We start from the raw sequence: 21,267 nt of genomic DNA, 5'->3' as shown, positions 1-21,267 counted from the left end.
GCAAAAAGCCATTTTTTTTTATTGCAATCTCCCCTTTCATTTAAAAATGAAAGTTAAAAAAATTACAATTGAATTTAAATCAACAACAACAACAACAACAAAACTTTAAAAATGAACATCTTGAAAAATGACATGTAAAAAAATACTGGGATATTTTTTTTGTACACAAACTATCTACTGACATTTTAATGAAACAAAAAAAAAACAAAAAAAACAACAGGAACATAACTACTACTCTACTAACATCATTTTATTTATTTTTACTTCAAATTTAATTAAAAACAAAAAATGAAATCAGTCGCATGTCTTTTGAGTCATTTTTCTGGGACATGACGAACTTCGTCTTCAAATGAAATCAAACGGCCAGCGGTAACGGCTGACATTCGCTTTTATTTTGCTGAAAAACGGCTGCGTGTTATTGGCTGATGACTCACGAGTGTCAATCTGTCAAGCGTCACCTCGCGTAGCCCGACCAGCTCATTTGGTGCTGCTGGAACAGGGTCAGCCACACAGAACCAAACATCAGCGCATCCAGTCTGTTCCAGGGGCACAGTTTTCCTCATTCAAGCAGCTAAATGACTTTTTTTTTTTTTAAAAAAAAATCCAACCTTCAAAGGAACTTGAGTCATTTGCTCACTAGATCTCAATTTTTTGATTTCTGTTGATTTCTGTATTCGACTGAATGCAAGTCTGTCTGGCTTGCGGATTGTCTTCCGTCCCTGCCAACTCTGTCCACGGGCGCAGCCTGGCCGTGACCAATCCATGCCAATTTTCTCTCGATAGCCGGTGGGTCCGTTCTGATTGTTTCCTTTCAAGAAGAAGCTGCCGTGAGCAGGAACAAGAACTTGAGCCATCCTTTTGATCGCTGACGTTTCATGAGTCAGCTAGTTTGATTGCGTGTCTGATCCGACTTCCTGTTCGAGATGGGCGGATCGATCCAAATATCGATATCATCGATACCAATTTAGTATCGATATCGGATCGATACTGGCAGTAAAATATCAATCTAGTAGTTTAGTTTGGCTCTTTTTAACATCTTGTTTATTTAGGTTGAAAAAGAAGTGATGAAGGCAGCATTGTTACTTTTCCTATGATCACTTTGTGCACTTTGTTTAAGAATGTTAAAAACATATTTAGTCATGGTTAGAATGTTTTTTTGTGTGTGTTGGACATTGACTTTAACTTTAAGGTTGATATTTGTCATGTCTTGTCTGGGTCACAGGGTTAAGTTTGGGTTCATGACGGTGAGGTCAAGTGTCTGTTTTGAACTGATGTAACCATCATCTGGTTTCAACTGTAAAAACGCAATGTGATGTTTCAACTGGTTTTATGCTATGTGATGTCACGAGCTTTGTGATGTCAATCTTAATCCTTTACTTAGTCACAACCAATCAGATCGATTCACTGTCTATAGTAGCGGTCTGAGAAGTGTTTGTGTTTGTCGGATTATTACCACTGTCTCTATGTGCAACTTTCTTTGTTTCTCGTCTAGTTAAGTTTGTTCTACGCCTCTCGATGTTACGTGAATAAATAGTTAAAATCTTATTTGTGTCTGCGTTTTGGGATCTAACCTCCAGCACATAACAATATTTGATTGTGAATAAGCAATTCAATGATACAACTACCTTCATTTTTTTAAATTATATACTATAATTTTCAAAAAGTATCGATATTGGCGATACAGGCACTGTATTTATTTGGTATCGGATCGATACCAAAATTTGCAGTATCGCAAACCACTAAATCCTGTTCCCGTCAGCTGTCCAGCAGCCTTTTTTTTTTCTCTTTGCAATTTTTTCATGATCCGTGAGGCCGTTATGATTGCGCCCTTTGACCTCTAAGCCACTGTGTACATCTACAAGGTGTGTTCCTAGCACAACCCTGTGACCATGACCGCTCAATGTCAAGTTTTTGTTCATTTTTTTTTTATTGGCCTGTGTTGAAATTTCAATCACAAACGATGAATTCTTCACAAGTTTCCGTGAGCAGGAACAAGAACCTCTGTATCAAAACACAACTGCGCACACTAGAAGAAGGTAAAAAAAAAAGACACAAACGTTGCTACGAGCTCCACTTGGGCCGACTACCGCCTTGTCTACACGAGCACGAGAAAACAGAATAAGGGCTTGAAAAGTGAGACGGTCCCGAAAGGCCAACCCCTAAAATCCCCTACAAAGAAGTTGATCACCGCTAGCTGCTCTAGGTCAGGCCGCTGAAAACAAACAAACACGCAACGCATGATCCCGCGGATCAGTCGCCTCCTTCCAGCAATCAAATAAGGATTTGCAGTAGAAAAAAAATAAAATAAAAAATATATCGACGTGTGCTTGGAACCATCCCAGAAAAAAAAAGTCCCTGCAAAGACCTGAATTAGCTTTTTTTCCCCGCCGCTAACCGTGATCGTTTCAGTTTTTGCTGAGTTTTTATAACACGTTAGGTCCTAGTTGGAACACGTGTTGATGTTCTTGCCGTCGGCGGCGTCTTCCACCAGCGCCACGTGGTAGTCGGTGGATAGCGTGAAGTGCGACACGCAGCCCAGGAGGCCGCCCACGTACTGCCGGTTGGTGTGCAGGGCGATCTCCTTCATGCCTCCTAACGCACACGCATACGCCAAAGCAACGACGTCATTGTGATCATTCCTATCAGGATGGCGACGCGAGCCAGCCGTCACTTACCGACATATAAGGGCCCGTTTATGTTGAGTTGTCTCATCTTGCCTGGCGAGCGACCCGTTTTGGCACCGTAGTCGTCCACGGTCAGCTTCCCGGATTGGCCGTCCCTGCAAGCGCAAAACAGGACATCAATTAAAGTGGAAATCGACCTTAAACATTTTTCGACAAATATGTGACCTCACTAGTCTAAACATGACATTCTGATTAATATTACATTTGTGGAATATGAGTTAAACAACAAAATCCAGCCGTTCTTATCCATCTTAGGGGGCGGCCATTTTGCCACTTGCTGTCGACTGAAGATGACATCACAGTTGCTCAAGGCTCAGGCAATGACCAATCACAGCACACCTGTTTTCTGAAGCTGAGCTGTGATAGGTTGTTACCTGAGCAACTGTGATGTCATCTTCACGCGACAGCAAGTGGCAAAATGGCCGCCTTCTGATAAAAGCTGCTGGATTTTACGGCTTATCTCATATTTCACTTACACAATATTAACCAGAATAACCATATTTAGACTAGTTAGGCTGAATAAAATATATTATTGTCAATAATTTTTGGGGGGTTGACTTCCCTTTTAAGTCTGCATTTTAGTAGAATGTAGTAATAATAATCCAAAGCTTCATTTATTCAAGAATATTAGGCAGAATTTACCATAATGGAGTTATAAATTATATGGAGCGGTGCTTTTGCTATCAAATATTTTTAGTATCGATTAATTGATTAATTGACTAATCAGATTCATTTTAATTTTATATTAAAGTGTATTACAAGCATATTTTGTCCCTGATGATTATTTATTAACAAGTGATTGCCGTTTATTTCGTACTTTCATATTTGTGTAGTGATAATAGTGATATAGTGATTTAAAAAAAATGTTTGAAAATGTCTTATTTTAATTAAACACAGAAGATAATCAGCCTTCTTTCATGAAGGACTACACAATTTAGTGAACAATTAAATGTTTATATGCTGAAATGAGAGGATTTGGACAATTTTAAATTAAAAAGGGCTCCAAACGATGACTCAATTATTAAAAAAAGTTGTCAATTAATTTTGACACCTTAATTGTTGTAATTTTAGAGGATTTTTGCCTTAAACTGATTTGCACTATAGTGTAAGAGCAATAATGAAAAAAGGTCCTCAATTGTCTTCCACTGAGCTGCTGCTTTATCACCTGACAGCTTTGACTCTGTGCCACTTCCCATCAGTGAAGGTTCCGTTGACCACAATGTTTGTGGCGCCGCTGCCCAGGTTATAGCTACAGCACAACAACAACAACAAAATAAGTTGACAGTCATGTAGAGTAAAAAAAAAAAAAAAAAGAAAGACGAAAGGGAGTTTTCCCGCAACCTGAAGATGAGCGCGCCGTTCTGCAGGCCCACGGACAGGAAGTCGCTGTTGGCTCTCATGGGCGTGTCCCCTCGCCATAGCAGCAGGCCGTCGCCGGCGCTGCTCTTGAAGCGCATGAACACGTTGTTCCTCGAACCCGACACCCTTCAACATAAACAACACCTTTGGCCACACCCGCTGGACACAACATTCATAGTCGGAACATTCTGTCATTCAGATAAATAAAGGATCACCAAAATATTAGTAAACAAAAGTAGCCCCTTCTTCACTTTTGATGACGCGACGTGACCTTTTTGCAACCTAAATGGTGCATGACTGTATGCATGCACACACTGTGGTTGTTGACATCCAAGTTTCCAACTCATTATGTTTCATGTACAATTAATACCTACAAAAGTAATTTTTCTACTTGCTGTCGACTGATGATGACATCACCTGTGCTGAGGAAGTAGGTCACAACCAATCATTGCTCAGTTTGCTGACCAACCTCAGAAAAAAGGTGAGCCATAATTGGTCGTGAACTACTTCCTCAGCACAGGTGATGTCATCACCAGTCGACGGCAAGTGGAAAAAAAATAGCTTTTAAGGTATTAGCTATGCATGAAAAATAATGAAGTTATCAAATTAATTCTGGACAAAATATTAACTTTTCACTACTGAAAAATGGCTCAATGAGTCAAGTATCCCTTTAATAAAAATACAATTTCAAAAATAGAATCTAAAACATTTTAATACATGAAAAATTAAATATATAAATATCTTAAAAAGATTTTGCAAGATGGAATTATTTATATAATGAAATGAAAACAATTAAATTAAAATATATGCAAATTATTTAACAATAACCGGAATGTATTGAATGATTAATGAATTAGGTCTTCAAGAAAAAAAAAAATGATTGAAAAAATTAAATGAAACCAATTTTAAACAATGTAATTAGGATCTAATGAAATAAAAAAAACTAAAATGTAATAGAAAAATCAAAATGAAGTGGAAAAAGATGAGAACAAATATAAACAAAAATGTAAACAAAAGTACAAACAATTTAAACATTTAAAACAAATTGAAATTAAATTAAAAACACAAAAATGAAATAAAAATAATTCACTGAAAATTTGAGGAATGTATACAATGAATAGAAAAGATTTGTAAAAAAATAACAGAATTAAACAAACAAAAGAAAATAATTGAAAAAAATAAATGTATAAAATACAAACCAAATAAACTGATATAAACTGGTTTCAACTTAATTCTGACCTTTTGAGAATATCCCTGTTGTCATAGATGAGGTAACTGCGACCCATGAACTGTGGGATCTCGATGGCCTCCGTCACAGCTGGGACGGCGGAAAAGGAGGGAAAACGCACGCTTAATGAGCACACCACCAACATGTGACACGTCACAAACCACTGCTACATGTAGCCATGGAAATAATAATACGTTCTTATTCGAGAAGCCAAACATTACAGATCCAGCGTGACTTACTGTTCAAGCAGTAGTTTCCACATTCTGCATAAAAAAAAAAGAGAACAGAGAAAGCATAGGCAGGTTTAAAGGATTAGCATTAATCCAGGACAGGAGGAGGAAAGATCATGTCATATGGTTCAAGGCCTGTGAGACCGGTCATGCCGTCAGGGGATTGTGGAAGGGGCGGAATCCACCTGTGGTGGGGGCAACCCTCAGAGAAACATATTTACATTTTTTTTTTACACATGTCAGTTTAGGGGCAGGCAAATGTCACGTAAGTGAAATGACATTTGTGCATCCAACGGACCTTTCTGGCAGTGTCTGCCGTCGTACCCTAGGGGGCAGTCACACTCGTAGGCGTCCCACTTGGGCCTGCAGGTGCCGCCGTTGGCGCAAGGGCTTTGCACGCACGGGTGCTCCGAGTTGGCCACGTTGACGCCGCCCGCCGACTCGCTCGTGATGGCGATGGTGCGATCGTTCAGAACCAGCTAGGTGGGCACAACAGGGTTTTTTTTAGTCGGCAGTTTTTTTTTTATCGCATTATTAAGGGGAAGTCAAACTTGACCATTTCTTGACAATACTTTGTTATATGTGACTTCACTAGTCTAAACATGACATTCTGATTAATACTTTTGTTATCCATCACAGGAGGCGGCCATTTTGCCACTTGCTGTCAACTGAAGATGACATCACAGTTGCTCGGGCTCAGGCACTGACCAGTCACAGCTCACCTGTTTTCTGAAGCTGAGCTGTGATTGGTTGTTACTTGAGACTTGCGCAACTGTGATGTCATCTTCACGCGACAGCAAGTGGCAAAATGGCCGCCTTCTGATATGGATAAAAACTGCTGGATTTTGCTGCTTAACTCATATTCCACTAACACAATATTATCCAAAATACCATATTTAGACTAGTGAGGCTGCATAGAACATATTATATGTATAAGATTTTTATTTTTTTTTTGGGGGGGGGGGGGGGGGGTGCTGACTTCCCTTTAAGAATATCTTAAATGACATGCAATGTAGACTGTCTTCATCTGTGAAGTTAAAACTGAGTTCTGTATTTCATTGTTTTCATTATTTTAGGGCTACTTTTACTTGCTTTGTTATGAATGTTTCAAAATCACATGCATTGCAAATTGTTTTCATCATTTAAGTTGTGACAATCTTTTGCTGTTTATCCGCTCTAACAATAAGTGTGTTTAGTGGTTCACCTTTTTTTTTTTATAAAGCAATTTGTAGCATTAAAATTGTTCAAATGAGAAACAAAAGAACCTGCTATTGCCATTAAAGTTCAAGCTTAGTTATTCTGTTTTATTATTTCATTATTCTGATGTTAATTTACTTTAACAATTGAAGATACTTTACTATTTTGTATTTATTTTTTTATACTGGAGTTGCAACAAAGTGTTTTCTTTTTACTTTTTACTTCCCCCCCCCCAAATACATACCATTATTAGAAAAGTCAAAAAAGGTCCTGCAACACAAGCTGGCTTAGTTAGAATTAATGCTTTATTGTTTTGTTTTTTTAGTACAGTATGCGCGCTGTATGTGGGCCTTGTGGGGATTTCAAATTGGGAATTGCGTATACCTTTTGAATGGTTCCTGTGAAAGGCTTCCTGACGCCCGCCGTCCTCTTGGTTTTGTCATATTGTGGCACACCACCGATGTAAAGTGCTGAGCTGCAGTTAATTTGCGTGAAAGCTCCCTGCATTCACAGCCAAAGAACACATTTTAACGTTTAGTACTCAGAATGAGTTTAACTTACAGAGGAGTTTGCCTGCCCTCTTGTGGTCAAACGTGAAAGTACCTCAGCAAATCCTTCCACTGCTTTCTGGCTGTCCACTTGTAGGATTCCACTTTTTGCCGTGCGGGACACCCTCAGCTCGTGCCACGCGTCCATACTGACTTGCTCTTCACTCCTGAAATATTATAAAGCATTAGAATGTCAATGCATTGGGGAAAAGCGCATCAGACAGTGACTCCAAAACAGGTTGACCACTAGGTGGCAGTGTATGGAATAACAAATTAGCTTTCACGATGACTTTTGACGTCGAATACCGTAAAACAGTCCCTCCGGAACCACAGTCGAATCTGAACTCCACGTATCCGTCCAGCAGGTTGATGGCCAGGAAGTCGCCGCTGCCATCGTCGTCACTGTACAGCAGCGTGCCGTCGGGCGCGGACGGCCGGAAGGTCATCTCGAACTCCATGAAGGACAAATAGCTCTGGGAGGGCTGAGGCCACGGCACCACGGCGTAAGACAACATCGTCTCGTTGAACAGCGGTGAGGACAGAGAGAAGCCTGGAAGGGAGGGGAAAAAAATCATTAAAAAAAAAATAGTAAACACAGTCAGTTAAATTTGTTATCACATAATATAAAATGTACGTTAAATACTTAATTTTACATTCCACTAAAACTAAATAGCCTTTCAAATGTAATTAAATTTTAATTAGAAATTGAATCAAAATAAATACAATTAAATTAGAAGCAAATTATGGTTCATACACAGTGGCAACATATAAAAGTGGAAAACATTATTCATGGACATTATTTTGAGTTTTTTTTGTTTTTGTTTTTGTTTTTCATTCAGTCCAAAACAAATAACAATGCAAGTGGTCAAAATTGACACTTAGTAACTCAGTATTCTATCCATTTTCTATAGCGGTTGACTGGTAGTCCACAAAAAAAATAAAATAAATAAATAAATATATATATATATATATATATATATATATATATATATATATATATATATATATATATATATATATATACACACATACACATATATATATACACATATATACTGTATATATATACACATATATATACACATATATACTGTATATATATACACACACACACACACATATATATATATATATATATATATGGTCCAGGGTGTCCCCCGCCTACTGCCCAAAGCCAGCTGGGATAGGCTCCAGCACCCCTTGTGAGGAATAAGCGGTCATGAAAATGGATGGATGGATGGATGGATGGATGGATAGAATTGTCCATTACAATTAAATGAAATCAAATAACCAATAAACATTAGTTCCATAGTTCTAATGTGTTAATGTGTAAATAAATAGAAAAAAACTACTGACAAAAAATGTCCCTTCCCTGATTTTAAAGGATTATGGGGAGAGCTTTGTCTCAAAATTATTCACACATAAATTCGTGGTTTTCACGTGTTTTTGAGATCCACAAAACGTTTGAGACAAACATCACACTGTTTCGAGATATTCACACACTATTCCTAAGATATTCACGCGACTCAGGCTCATTCATCCTCCGTCCACAAGGAGGCAGTGTTGCTGTCTCCATTGAAGGGGAACGAGCCGTTTCTTGTTTAAAATTGAAAAACAGAAATCGAGTCTTAATCTGACCTTCCGTTATGTGTTTATTTTACACAAATCCGGAAACAAAATGCGATCTTAGTTTGTTTCACTCGAGCTTGTTTTGCTTTCATTCGAAAGACACTCTTCTTCTACTGTTATCTCTTTGGCTGCTGCTGCTTTAGTGACATAGAAGAAGAAAAATTAACAGTAGAAGAAGAGTGTCTTTCGGGTGAAGGCAAAACAAGCTTGTTAAAAAAGACGTGAAAAATCACGGATATATTTTTGTATCTGAAAAACACGTGAAAATCGCAAATTTATTTGTGTGAATAATTTTGAGACAAATCTCTCAACATGTGATTGATCAGTCTTGTTAAAAGTGCTAAAGTTAAAGTAAATTTTTAATCCGTGTGTGTGACAGAACAAATGTCCTCACTGTCTTGGCACAGCGCTCCCGTGAAGCCGAGCGGACAGAGGCAGATGAATCCGTCGGCGCGGTTGGCGAAGCACACGCCGCCGTTAGCGCAGCCCACCACGTCGCACACGCTGTCGCTGCACTCGCCTGCAAACGCACACACGCAACGACAAGCGGCAATGTCGGAAGACGTCGGGTATTGCGTCACTTGTGTCAGTACTCGCTCCGCCCACCTACGTCGGCGCCGCTCAGCGCTCTGCCCAGCGGCCACGGTCTGACGTCGGTGGCCTTGCCGTTGACGCTCAAGCTTTGGATGCATCCCACGAAGCCTCCGCTGGCGCCCGTCGCCCTCGCCAGCCCGTAGGCGCTCGGAGCGCCGCCGATGTACAGCGGCGAGCGGAAGGTGATCTTCGTGTACTGGCCCTGAATAGCAAAACATACTTTTTTTCCCCCACAACTCACTTCTTTTTCACAAGACTTAATGAATTTCCACAAAGTTCAGTTTGTTTAGGTGCTGCTGTTTTGGTTAGCATTGGCAACATAGTTCAAGTCGTCTTAGTAATTAACTTTTTAATATCGCTCATTTTAATCTTATGGGAATATGGAGGAGTCTATTTGAGGGAGCTTTTTTTTTTGCAGAAAATCAATTTACCGGGGAGCGACCAGATATGGGCGTGTCGTTGTCCAGTCGCAGCCAACCACTCGTGCCATCCCTGAAGACGGTGACCGTGTGCCACTGACCGATGACCACGCGGCTCTCGCTGACGATCCGAGCAGCGCCTGTTCCGCAGTTGAACCTGCAATTACAAAAATTGTTAAATGTTATAAAATTGTGTAATAACTCTGTAATAATAGATACAGCCCCTAACATCACCATAAAATAACAAATAAAGCAGTAGTGGAAATTGGTTTGATCTGTAAAACAAGAGAAGTAAGTTGGTTTGTTTTTAGACAAAACTTTTGAAATCTGTATGTAATAACAGCATAATAACACTATTATAGTGAATGAATCGTAAAAATGGCAGCAGCATATACCACCATACTACCAGTAGCAGTAGTTCATATCTTTATCAAGAAAACAACAACTGACTTAATTTAGTGTGTAATTACAGTATAATAACAGTGTAATAGCTATAAATTAATCATCTTAAATTTAACTTCATTGTAGTAGCAGTAGTTGTAGTAGTTATAATAGTAGCACTAATGCAAGTAGTACTACAGAGATATCTTGACCTATGAGTGTCCTGACGTAAGAATTTTTCAAGACAAGAGCTGTAGTTTGGTCAGTATTTTATTGCTTTGTCTGGCATGAGAAAAAATTTCACTTATGAATCAGTTGCAACCACTCAGACACTAGATGGCGGTAGCGGACTTGATGATATCTGGCCACTGCCAGTTATCAAGCGAAAGTAGATTTTGAATATGTCGTAGAGTACGTGCGTAGCATATTGACATGAAGAATCTTACATATCAAATGTAAGGTGTCTGTCTGGTGTGTTTGTTGTGAGCTTGTTGGAAACGGTACAGCCTCATTAAGATATTTAAAACTAAAAATAAAATCTTTTGTACTTAACCGGAAGCCACTCGAGTGGAGATACTTACAACTGGAGTAATGTGCTTCTGGCTACAGCATTTTGAGTGAGTTTGTTTTGAATGCATGCAACTTAACTCATTCACTGCCATTGACGGAAAAAGACGTCAAATGATGCATTTTTTTACTGGTCTGGCAAATGAATGTGTTAATAAATAACTTTACAAAAAAAAATCAAATTGGCCCTTGCAGCTTTTTATTTTTCTGTATGTGGCCCTCAGAGGAAAAAGTTTGGAAACCCCTGCTGTACATTATATCAACAATTTATAATTGCTTCATTGATTTTTACCATGTTTAAACAATGGCAGTGAATGAGTTAATTGTGAAAAGTAACCATGAACACTGACACTAGAACGCGTCCACCGCTTTCATTGACTACCGTCATGTGTTGATGTGCGTCATCACCTGTAATGTAGCTTGCCTCGCAGCAGGGCCAAAGAGGTGAAATCTCCGCGGCCGTGTTCGTTCTCACCGCAGTATAACAGCAGGCCGTCCTCGGCGTCTGCCTGCACCGTACGCAAACACAATTAATATGAATGGAGTTACTGTAATCACGGTTGTCATGGCGATAAGCAGAAATTACTTTTAAAAAAATGTTCAGTTTCACCTTGAACTCCACTGAGATCTGAAAAGTCTGGTAGGAGTTCTTCAAAGGTTCAAAGGTCATGTGCGAGTAGCCATAGAACCGAGGAAACTTAACGGACACTTCTGAAAAAGAACGACACAAAACAATAAAATTCGATTTGTCTTTTTCCAGGGTTTCCCCCGGTGTTTTATAAGCCTAGTGGCCCACTTGTATTGCTTTTACATTTTGTATTATTGTTCTTGTATTTTATGTTTTTGTTAATTCAAATGAATTTTTCAGTTCCTTTTCAATCAACTTAACGTATTCACTCCCAGCTATTTTTTTTTATTTTGACTGATTTTGCAAGACCCACGGAATATTGTTCTATTGTTATAAAAACATGGAACCTACCAAAAGAAAGATTAGAGTCTCTTCTTTTATCAAGAAAAAGAGTATATTTCTATCTGTTTCTGTTTTCGCATGCAATTAGCATTAAAATATAGCTTAGTTTCATCATGAGTCACAAAACTGTTGAAAACACTGGGGAAAAGAGCTTGTTGCAACATGGCTCTGGTTGATCTCTTATACTCTGCTGCCACCTACTGGCAGCAGAGTATAATAACTACCATTGCTTTAAGCGACCTCTTCAAGTCAGAAGTTGCATCAAAGCCTTCTGTATGTTTTCACAAAAAACAATCAAACAAACAAACACAAAGAAACGTATAAATACGTTTTGGGGAGTGAAGGAGTTCAATGTTTTAAAAAACACAAAAAAAACAAAACAACTTTATTGATGATTCATGACTTACTGTACCTTGAGAACAAGTATCGCCAGCACGTCCGAGGTTGCAGTGGCATCTCGATCCTCCGCTCTCCAAGTCCGCAAGGCAAAAGCTGTCAGGGGGGCACACGGTGTCGTCGCAGGTCAGCCGGTAAACTCGAGGGGCGTCGCCCTTCCACGGGGACATGGTGGCGGCGGCGGTGGGCGCAGCGGTGCTGGAGAGGTTCAGCGCGGGACAATTTGACATTTGGATCATTGAAGTTGTTTAACGAAACTTTTTAAGTAGATACCTGGTGATGGTTGTGGTTGTCGTGGTTGTTGTGACGTCGCGCTCCGCGTTGGTGGGAAAAATCAGATCTGAGAAGTCCGGGAAGATGGCCGACGTAGTGGCGGTGGAGGAAGAAGAGGCCGAAGGTGACGTCGTGGAGTTGGGGGGCGTCACCGTGTTCATGCGGTAAACAACGTTCTGACCCGACGGACCAGAACGAGAGCGAAGCTGCGACTTGCCGCTGTCTTGGCCAATAGCAGGCAACGGCTTCAGCTGAGAAACATGTCAAAGTTAAAAAATAAAATCCACGCAAATAATCGGATACATTTAACCCAACAAGTCTGAACCATGAAATAATTGAAAGAAAATTCAGATTCTTTGTGTGCGTATTTATTGGTCCTTTTAGGAGCGACGTCACCTGAAGGTGCTTTTCTATTGGCTACTGCTAGATGACACACTTTCAAATGTGCTTATTCCAGTTAAATAAATCTACTTAAAATCACATTAAAAATCATCCCTAAAGGCTTATGCAATAAATTCATTGCCAAAGACTAAAACGAAGAACATTTTCCCTATAATTATAGTTTTTTTTGGTTACTTTTGTAAAAAATAAAATGTAATTTCAGTTAGTTTTCGTTTAAAGCATTTTTGCTTTTATTTTATTTTGTTAACAAAATAGTTTTTTGAATTTTAGTTTTTTTTTTTTCGTTAAAAAAATAACCTTGTTTTGAACAAACATTTTTTTTTTAAAATCAACTTCCACATGTGCATTTTGATTTGTGTCATATTTGATACATCCGGTCACAATGCTTTAAATTCGCACATTTTTAACTGTAAAAAATATAATAATGAACAGACAAACATCTTAGTATTTCCAAAAATCAGAAAGAACATTTTCCACTATTAATAAGCATAAATGTCTCTCCTTTCTCAATTCAGCGTTCTTGCAAAGGTCGCTGGAAAAAGCCATCAGCTGGGTGATACTGCCCTCTAATGGATTATCTGTGCAATTCATGTGTCAGATCATATACGTCAAGAGTTTAAATGGGAAAAAAATATATATAATCGTGAAATAGAAGGCTCAAAATATCTTGAATTGAATATATGTTTGGCTTTATAGGGTTAAATATAGGTGACTTACTTCCTCAATAAAGACATCATAGTCAGAGTCGTCCATGTCAAAACCGTCCTCGTCCTTGATCTGCGTATCTGTGAAGTATCGTCCGTAATCGCCGCTGCCCACGTCTGAGGCTCCTGTCGGGAGAGTCACGAGGGCTGATGCACCGCTGATAAATGGTGTACCAACGACTGGGCAATATTAGATTTTCTGATGGTATTATAAGAGTAAGCAAAAATTATGCTGCATCACAGGAGTAAAACTACAGTTCTAAAATCACTTTTTTTTTTTTAATGTACGGGTAAATAAAAAAATCATTTTTTCCCCCAATTTTGTAAAGAAGAAAGGTTGATATTGGAAGAGGCAGAGAAAAAAAATGCTTTTACTCATAAGAAAATGCGCTACAAGTGTTTTTTTGTTTTTTTGTTTTTTAAGTAAGTGCAGACTGTTTCTTCAAAATGCTAATTAGCACAGCCGAGTGACATTAAATCCTGCATACCGAGCACTGGAACACGGGGAGGGGTCCCCAGAAAACTAATCTGCTGTTGTGGAACACACACACACACAAGCCACAGTCCACACGGTGTTGTGTGAAGGGGAGCCTGCAGAAAAGTATGTCAGTGCGTCAGGCCCACCCTTGACGTCCATTCAAGAAGCAAGGCATTGTGTGTGTGCGTGTGTGACAGGCAGAGAAGAGGGTCTGGCATGCCGTCCCTAATCCCGTCTGATGAGACTTGAACGTAACCCGCTTTGGTCCCCCGCTGAGAGACCACGCTCGTCCACCGCGCAAGCTTCAGGCCGTTTGTCTGGCCGTCCTTCCTGAACTGGCGCCTTTTTTTTGTTGTTGCTTTTCAGAAGCTTTATTGTTATTGACGCGATTCTATTACAGTGGTGACTTGACTTTCCAGTGGCCAAATTTACACAAAAGCAGAGCTGCCAACTGCGAAGGATTGTACGTGTTTTGTAAAATCACTCAGCACTACCTCGTTACGGATATTGTTATGGGGAAGCAGAGTTAGCCAAAAGCTACTTGAGGCTAACCGCGATCCCCCCCTACACTTAATAGAGTAATAGTATAGCGGTGAGAAACAAGGGCAATGGCACAAAGAGAAATGTCATCGCCAGATTGTTTTATGTCCAATAATGCAGAGACAACAAGTGGGCTAATGACAACTTCACTGCACGACAGTGATCCAAATGTGGAAAATGGATTAGTGGATCGATAACAAACACTGTGACACTGTACTGGGTCGTTACTGTCATAACATAACCTTACCCAACCCCCGAAGCGTTTCTGGGTAAGTTTGGAACGCTAAGTTCAAAAATGACATCCATTGAATTGGCTAATGAGATTTTAATATTTCTAACAATTAATTATGGAAGCGTATTGCATTCACTTGAAGAAAAAATAAAATCCAGTTTTTCTGACTAATTTTTTTCGGGGGAGCTTTGTTTTTTTTTTATTATTTTATTTTTATGTTTTTCTGAATAGTTTTTTTTATGTGTTACTGAATATTTTTTTCTGTCATAAAAAATATTGCAAAAAAAAGAAGAGCACCAACTTCTGTTTTTCTGAGTATTTTTTTCCCCTGTTTTTTTTTATTTATTTTTTTTTATGACAGAAATAAATATCCACTAAAACAGAAAACAAATATTCAGAAAAACAGGGGGAAAAAATCCTCAAAAAAAAGCAAAGCTCCCCAAAAAATTAGTCAGAAAAACAGGATTTTTTATTTATTTTTTTCAAGTGAATGCAATAGCGCTTCCGTAATTGATTTACTTTGATTTACTGATTTCAGGACTAATCATTTGCTTTTATTTTGTTCCTTGAAAATATATATTCACATGAAATTGGCCAGGAGCACTTTTGGGGTTCTAGCTTTATTTAAAAATATGTATGTGTGTGTGTGTGTGTGTGTGTGTGTGTGTATGTATGTGCAATCTGCATTGTTGAAATGTCACGACCAATTAAAAAAAGTGATTGATATATTCTTTGTAGGCAATTCAAAAGATGAAAATTCAGATGAATTGTTCAAGAAGTGAACTTCTATACTAGGTTGGCAGCTCAGCAAAAATTTGACTTTTTTTTTTTTTTTTTTTTTTTTTTTTTTTTACAATTTAAAAAAATATGAACTGCCACTTTTCCTAATGCATTTCAATGGGACTCAATTATACGTACATTTTCGCTATTTCATGGACCAGCACTTATTTTGTCTATCCTAAAAATCAGGTGAGTAAGTGTGGGGTCCCCCTCTATATTTTAAAAAGCCCATCCCTGATTTCAACTTACTCCAACTATGGCTACACTGTAAATTCTGTCGAGGAAATTTGACTCTATTTAGACCAAATAGACTCAGTTATAGAGTAGGCTAAGATTTACACTGAGTAAAAGTCATGCTCATATCAACAAATTGTCACTGTAATAAAGTGTGTTTGAAAGGTGAAGAGTGGTGATGGAGAGGTGATCTTACCCAGGGTGCGCACCGGATTGTTGACGTGGCTTGGCGGGCTTGCCCCGTGCATGTTGACGGCTCGGATGATGAACTGGTATTCGGTCTCGGGTATGAGTCCCTTCAGAACCATGGAGTTGCTCTCGATGGGCTCGCGGATGTACGTCCACTCCGTGTCCATTTCCGGCCTGTGTAGGACAAGATGAGAAGATCAAACAAATACGCTCCAAAAAGACTTTAATTCAGGGAGGAGAGGGGTCAAGAGGAACAGTTAACTTGCAAAAAGTCAAGGAACTTGCGGCAGAAGTCAGGAGTATCGAATGTGAGCGAGGAGGGATGGTGGAGACAGTGACGAAGACACATGGTGGTCTCATACTGCCAGGTTGCATCAATGCAGATGGGGGCGGGGCTCAACCAACTCAGAATTTCCAGAGAGGACTATTTGAGCAACATATCCAATGTCTTTGCGAGCTAGGTAAAAGCGATTCCCTAATTTTTTTGTGTGTTGATTAGGGACAGATATAAGTTTCAACTTTTTATTTTCCCTTTCATTTCTTTAAAGAATGAAATCAAATTTTTTGAACTGATTTCAATTGAAAAAAATATGCTCTATGACATTATATATCAGATAACATTTCTTAATTAATTAATTAATTAATTTATAAATGAATATATGAAGACGATTAGGGATAGTGAAGAGAAAAAAAAGGGTGGCAGGATTCTGACTTTATTCTCAGAATTCTGACTTTAAAATGAGAATCCTGACTTTAATCTCAGATTTATGACTTTCTGACCCCCCCCCCTACAATTCATAGCTCGACGTCACAAAGTCAGAATTCTGACTTTTCTGACTTTAAAGTCAGAATTCTGAGAATAAAGTCTGATTTTAAATGTAGAATTCTGAGAATAAAGTCTGACTTGAGTTCTGAGAATAAAGTGAAAATTCTGACTTTAAAGTTAGAATTTTGTGATAAAAATCAGAATTTTGTCTTTAATCAGAATTCTGTCTTTAATGTCAGAATTCTGACTTTAATCACAGAAAGATTTCAAAGTCCGATTCTGAGAACAAAGTGAGAATCCTGCCAACCTTTTTCCCCCCAGTTCACTGGCCCAAAACCTTTTTCCGTATGACTGAAATGAATTGAATAAAATGAAAATGAAATATCCCCTGCATTAAACGGGAGGGTTCACTGAATGTTTAATATTTTGGAGTATGCGACATTTGCTCTAATTTCTCACATTTGATTCCTGTCGGCCTGTTAGATCCAAACATCCGTTTGCCGTTGACGCGCGGTAACGTGAAGTGATGTCGTCAGCCTGCAGTCACGTTGGTGTGTGCGTGTGTCTTGTTTGTGAGGAAAGAACATGGATCTAGATCACTTGTCTGTCTGCCTGTGTCAGTCTTTGTCAAGTAAGCAGCAACAAGCTGCCTTCATGCTTTTTATATCTTGGCGCGGTGGAGCCACAGCGGGGTGGGAAGAAAGGTGCGTTTCAAACGCACGCTGCCTTTTTGTTATCGCCGTCGCAAGCAACGAAGCATCAAGGGAATTTGGTGGAGAATGATGACTGACTGTAACTTGTCTTGTCTAGACATAAGACGCTTCTTTGTCATGCTCCAAACAGCTTTTCTTTGTTGGACTGTTCATACAATAAATAAACATTGAATTTCAACACACAATCTCTGCAGCTGTGCTAATATTATGATAAATGAATAATATAAAAAAATTAAAAAATAAAATAAAATCTATTCTGCAAATTAACTCATTTGCTCCCAATAACGTGTAATACGGTTTTTTTTAATGTTTTAAGTGTCCCAAAGATGTATTTATACGTTTTTTTTTTAATTTATTGATTTTTTTTATGCTAGAGCTTACAGAAGGCTTTGATGCAGCCTCTCAACTGCAAAGAACGGTTGCAGAAATGGTAGTTATTACACAAACAGCCAGCAGGTGGCAGCAGAGCAAAGGAGATCAACCAGAGCCATGTAGAAAAAAAGCTCAATTACTTACAATTTTAAATAGATTTGTGAAAACTGATGAAACTTAGCTCTCTTCTCATGCTAATTGTTGTAAAAAGGAAACAGATAGAAACATACTTTTTTTCCTGACGAAAGAAGAGACTTTAATCTTTCTTTTGATAGATTCCATGTTTTTATAGCAATAGAGCACAATATTCTGTGGGCTTTGCAAAATCAGTCAAAATCTAGTAAAACAGCCGGGAGCGAACGAGATTGCTTCTGTGAAAATGGCTGGGAGTGAATGAGTTAAACAGTCAATCAAATAAGTAAATAAATACGTCTTAAATGTATGCAAATGATCAGCGATGGCTCACCTGATGTAAGCAACCAGGAAGTGGAGGACCGGCGCGCTGCCCTCGCTCTCCCCCTGCTGCCACGACAACGCCAATTCCGTGTCGGATATCGCCACGACGACAGGCTCGGTCGGGGGTGAGGGCGGCATGCACGTATCTGATGGCAGATCACAAATTCAATCAACCGTTTTATAAACGGTGTCGTCTGATTTTGGTTTCTCCTCACCATGCGTGGCTGTGCTGACGTCTCGGGGCATACTTGGTCGACCCTCACCGGCCCAACCGGACGCACCCACGCTCACTCGGTACTTGGTGTTCACTTTTAGGTTGCCGATAGCCACATCCTATAGGGTGTATAAAGAAAGGGTCAAACAATATTAAGAGATTGAGAACTAGAGTTGGCAAACACAATTTTTGTCACTTTTAACCAAAATATAAATTAATTGCAGCCATAAAACTTACATGGCTCTCCTGTAAAATGACAAAAATTGAGTTACCCCACCGAGTACTCAATGGCTCAAACATACTGAAAAATGTGCCACAAATACGGGAAATAATACTTACAAAGCTTGCCTGTCCGTCAAATTGGCCCTTTAGGTAAAAAAAAAAAATCAATAATAAAAAAAATATTGATGAGTGGGAGATTGGGATTCAGTTAATTACACATTATTGTGTTTTCACAAAAATAAATACATCAATAAATAATAATACTAATATTGTTCATTTTTGAGTGATTATATGCATTTTTATACAAATCCTTAACAATGCACTGGAAAAATAGTGTGGTGCAATTTTATTAGCATTACAGGTATTATTACCCTTTGAGTAAGGAACTATAGGGATGTTCGATACCACTTTTTTAATACCAATAAAGTACATATGCAACTGTTCAGAAGTTTAACGACGCCCATACCAAGTACCAATACCACTAGAATTTTTGCTACATATTTTTTTAAAGAAAAAAAAAACAACGACAAATAATTTTAAAGGGATACTTCACTTATTTAGCCCATGAAAAGTTAATATTTTGTCTATAATTAATTTGATACTTTCATTATTTTTCACGTACAATTAGTACTTTTAAAATACATTTTGCAACTTGCTGTCGACTGAAAATGACATCACGAGGGCTCAGGTCAATCATAGCTCACCTGTTTTCTAGGTTTGGTCATGTGACATTCGCAAGCTGAGCTGTGATTGGCTAGCTGAGCCCTTGTGATGTCATTTTCAGTCGACAGCAAGTTGCAAAATGTGTTTTTAAAGGTACTTATTGTACATGAAAAATAATGAAAATAATCCATTTATTATGGGAAACATATTCATGTTTGACTGCTAAAAATGGCTAAATAAGTAAAGTATCTCTTTAAAGAATGACATACGTATCCTATAATCCTAATATAACATTTCATATAATATAACAATTCTAAGGGGGGAAAAAAATTACAAAAACATTTAAAGGTCATAGAAATTTGGTGCTAAAAAATTAAAATAATATTTACATTACAATTTCACTTAAAAATCAACGTAAAATTAAAAATAAATAAATTTGAATAGAATTTTTAAAAACTTTTAAGTTAAGAATATCGACATCATTATTGTTATCATAAGTGCAATCATTTTTGGCGATACTGGCCTTATAGTATTGCCCAGCTAACAGCTAAACAGAAGCTAACGCTAACAACACTGTTATCAAGCATCACATATCCAATAACACTGCTGCTCTGTTTGTTACTAATATTAACAATAAGGACTCACCGTAGTCAGCATATCCAAACTAAGAGGGACTTCCATTACAGAGGCCGTACCCATGGGACGGCCATTTTTCATCTCGGTGTAGAATACCTGAAATGCACACAAGGAACATCATCTAAAAACAAGACCAAAAACCTCCACCAAGGCACAAATCAATGCGGGGACAGTCTTTAAGAGCTAAAATGAGGTTTTGTTTGAGTAATCAGCAATAATTAGGATAGCATGAACAGAGACGATGATCGGATTTGAAAGCTATCGAAGCAACTAATCACATTCAATTGGATTTCTCAGATTGCTGCCAAACGTGCAATCAGGATCAGATCCAGGTTAAACTTCACATTGGTTGGATTTTCATTCTTTTTTCCATTTTTCCCCCCACACACCCTGAAATACATTTTCAACATTATTGGAATGATATGATGACACAATTAATACTATAAACATCTACATCGTTTTGAAGAATTCGCTTTCATATAGACAAAAGGGACAATACAAACTCACGCAAATAAAATCATAACTTCCTTGGAAGAGTTAAGTTCATCTGTGAGTTGTTTGGAAGTGCAGCTCGCTAACTAAATCCTCTTAGCGCGGGCATATGGTCTGATTCACACTTTGTTAATGGGCGTCGGCAATTAGAAAGGCCGCAAGGAAGGTCAATAGGGTGAGCTACTTTTAGTGTACACAAATAAACACTCGGTAATACAGGCACAGTGAGTAATTAATTGACCGTTAAGAATTGTCTCAATTGTGCGGAACTGATTGTGGATTCATCGCAATAAGTAGTATTCGCCTCGATACGACACTGGCGGGGAAACAGGAGCTCAGGAACATTTAGCATGAGGGATTCCTTTTGATTTAATATATTTAAAACATAGTAATCAGGTAGTCAAACGGCCATCTTTAATTAACATCATGTTCTCAAAGGGATTAATTAAGGAATTTGACAAAAAGCAGGAAACATGCACTAAAAAAAAAGGCATTTGCACGATTTAGTTAAATGCAAACCATGGCAAATTCACCGATTAAAAGTGGAAATATTTTTCCCACTCAAACAAAAATGCACGTAATTGATGAAATATGTGTGTAAAGTGTAGTAAATAAAAGCTATCTTGCAAGAATTTTAGTGACAAGAAAAATTCTAAATTTTTGAGAAAAAAAATATATAGCTATTTTGGTGCGAAAAAA

The 21,267-nt window shown here is 38.3% G+C and overlaps 1 protein-coding gene across 7 annotated transcripts in view; it reads right to left on the bottom strand.

The window, feature by feature from the left end:
• Positions 1–1,903: 1,903 nt before the first annotated feature.
• The window catches only part of egflam (EGF-like, fibronectin type III and laminin G domains), a 41,249-nt gene continuing 21,885 nt past the window's right edge, over positions 1,904–21,267 (bottom strand). For 6 of the 7 annotated variants that reach the window (XM_077522329.1, XM_077522330.1, XM_077522327.1 and 3 more), the window contains 23 exons: positions 20,086–20,172; positions 18,895–18,921; positions 18,557–18,674; positions 18,352–18,487; positions 16,042–16,208; positions 13,595–13,707; positions 12,476–12,726; positions 12,219–12,400; positions 11,447–11,547; positions 11,245–11,345; positions 9,901–10,045; positions 9,482–9,671; positions 9,270–9,395; positions 7,553–7,796; positions 7,302–7,413; positions 7,083–7,199; positions 5,800–5,980; positions 5,511–5,534; positions 5,283–5,361; positions 4,026–4,169; positions 3,850–3,933; positions 2,676–2,779; positions 1,904–2,592 (listed from right to left, as the gene is read on the bottom strand). In XM_077522329.1, the coding sequence (XP_077378455.1) occupies positions 2,441–2,592; positions 2,676–2,779; positions 3,850–3,933; positions 4,026–4,169; positions 5,283–5,361; positions 5,511–5,534; positions 5,800–5,980; positions 7,083–7,199; positions 7,302–7,413; positions 7,553–7,796; positions 9,270–9,395; positions 9,482–9,671; positions 9,901–10,045; positions 11,245–11,345; positions 11,447–11,547; positions 12,219–12,400; positions 12,476–12,726; positions 13,595–13,707; positions 16,042–16,208; positions 18,352–18,487; positions 18,557–18,674; positions 18,895–18,921; positions 20,086–20,172 (2,985 nt within the window). In that variant the 3' untranslated portion in view covers positions 1,904–2,440. Of the gene's footprint in view, positions 2,593–2,675; positions 2,780–3,849; positions 3,934–4,025; positions 4,170–5,282; positions 5,362–5,510; positions 5,535–5,799; positions 5,981–7,082; positions 7,200–7,301; positions 7,414–7,552; positions 7,797–9,269; positions 9,396–9,481; positions 9,672–9,900; positions 10,046–11,244; positions 11,346–11,446; positions 11,548–12,218; positions 12,401–12,475; positions 12,727–13,594; positions 13,708–16,041; positions 16,209–18,351; positions 18,488–18,556; positions 18,675–18,894; positions 18,922–20,085; positions 20,173–21,267 lie in introns of those variants that run through there. The other variant, XM_077522333.1, reaches the window with a different exon arrangement.

This window comes from Festucalex cinctus, chromosome 5 (genome assembly GCF_051991245.1).
Source record: "Festucalex cinctus isolate MCC-2025b chromosome 5, RoL_Fcin_1.0, whole genome shotgun sequence".
NCBI lineage: Eukaryota > Metazoa > Chordata > Actinopteri > Syngnathiformes > Syngnathidae > Festucalex > Festucalex cinctus.
This window is presented reverse-complemented; position numbering and strand designations above follow the sequence as displayed.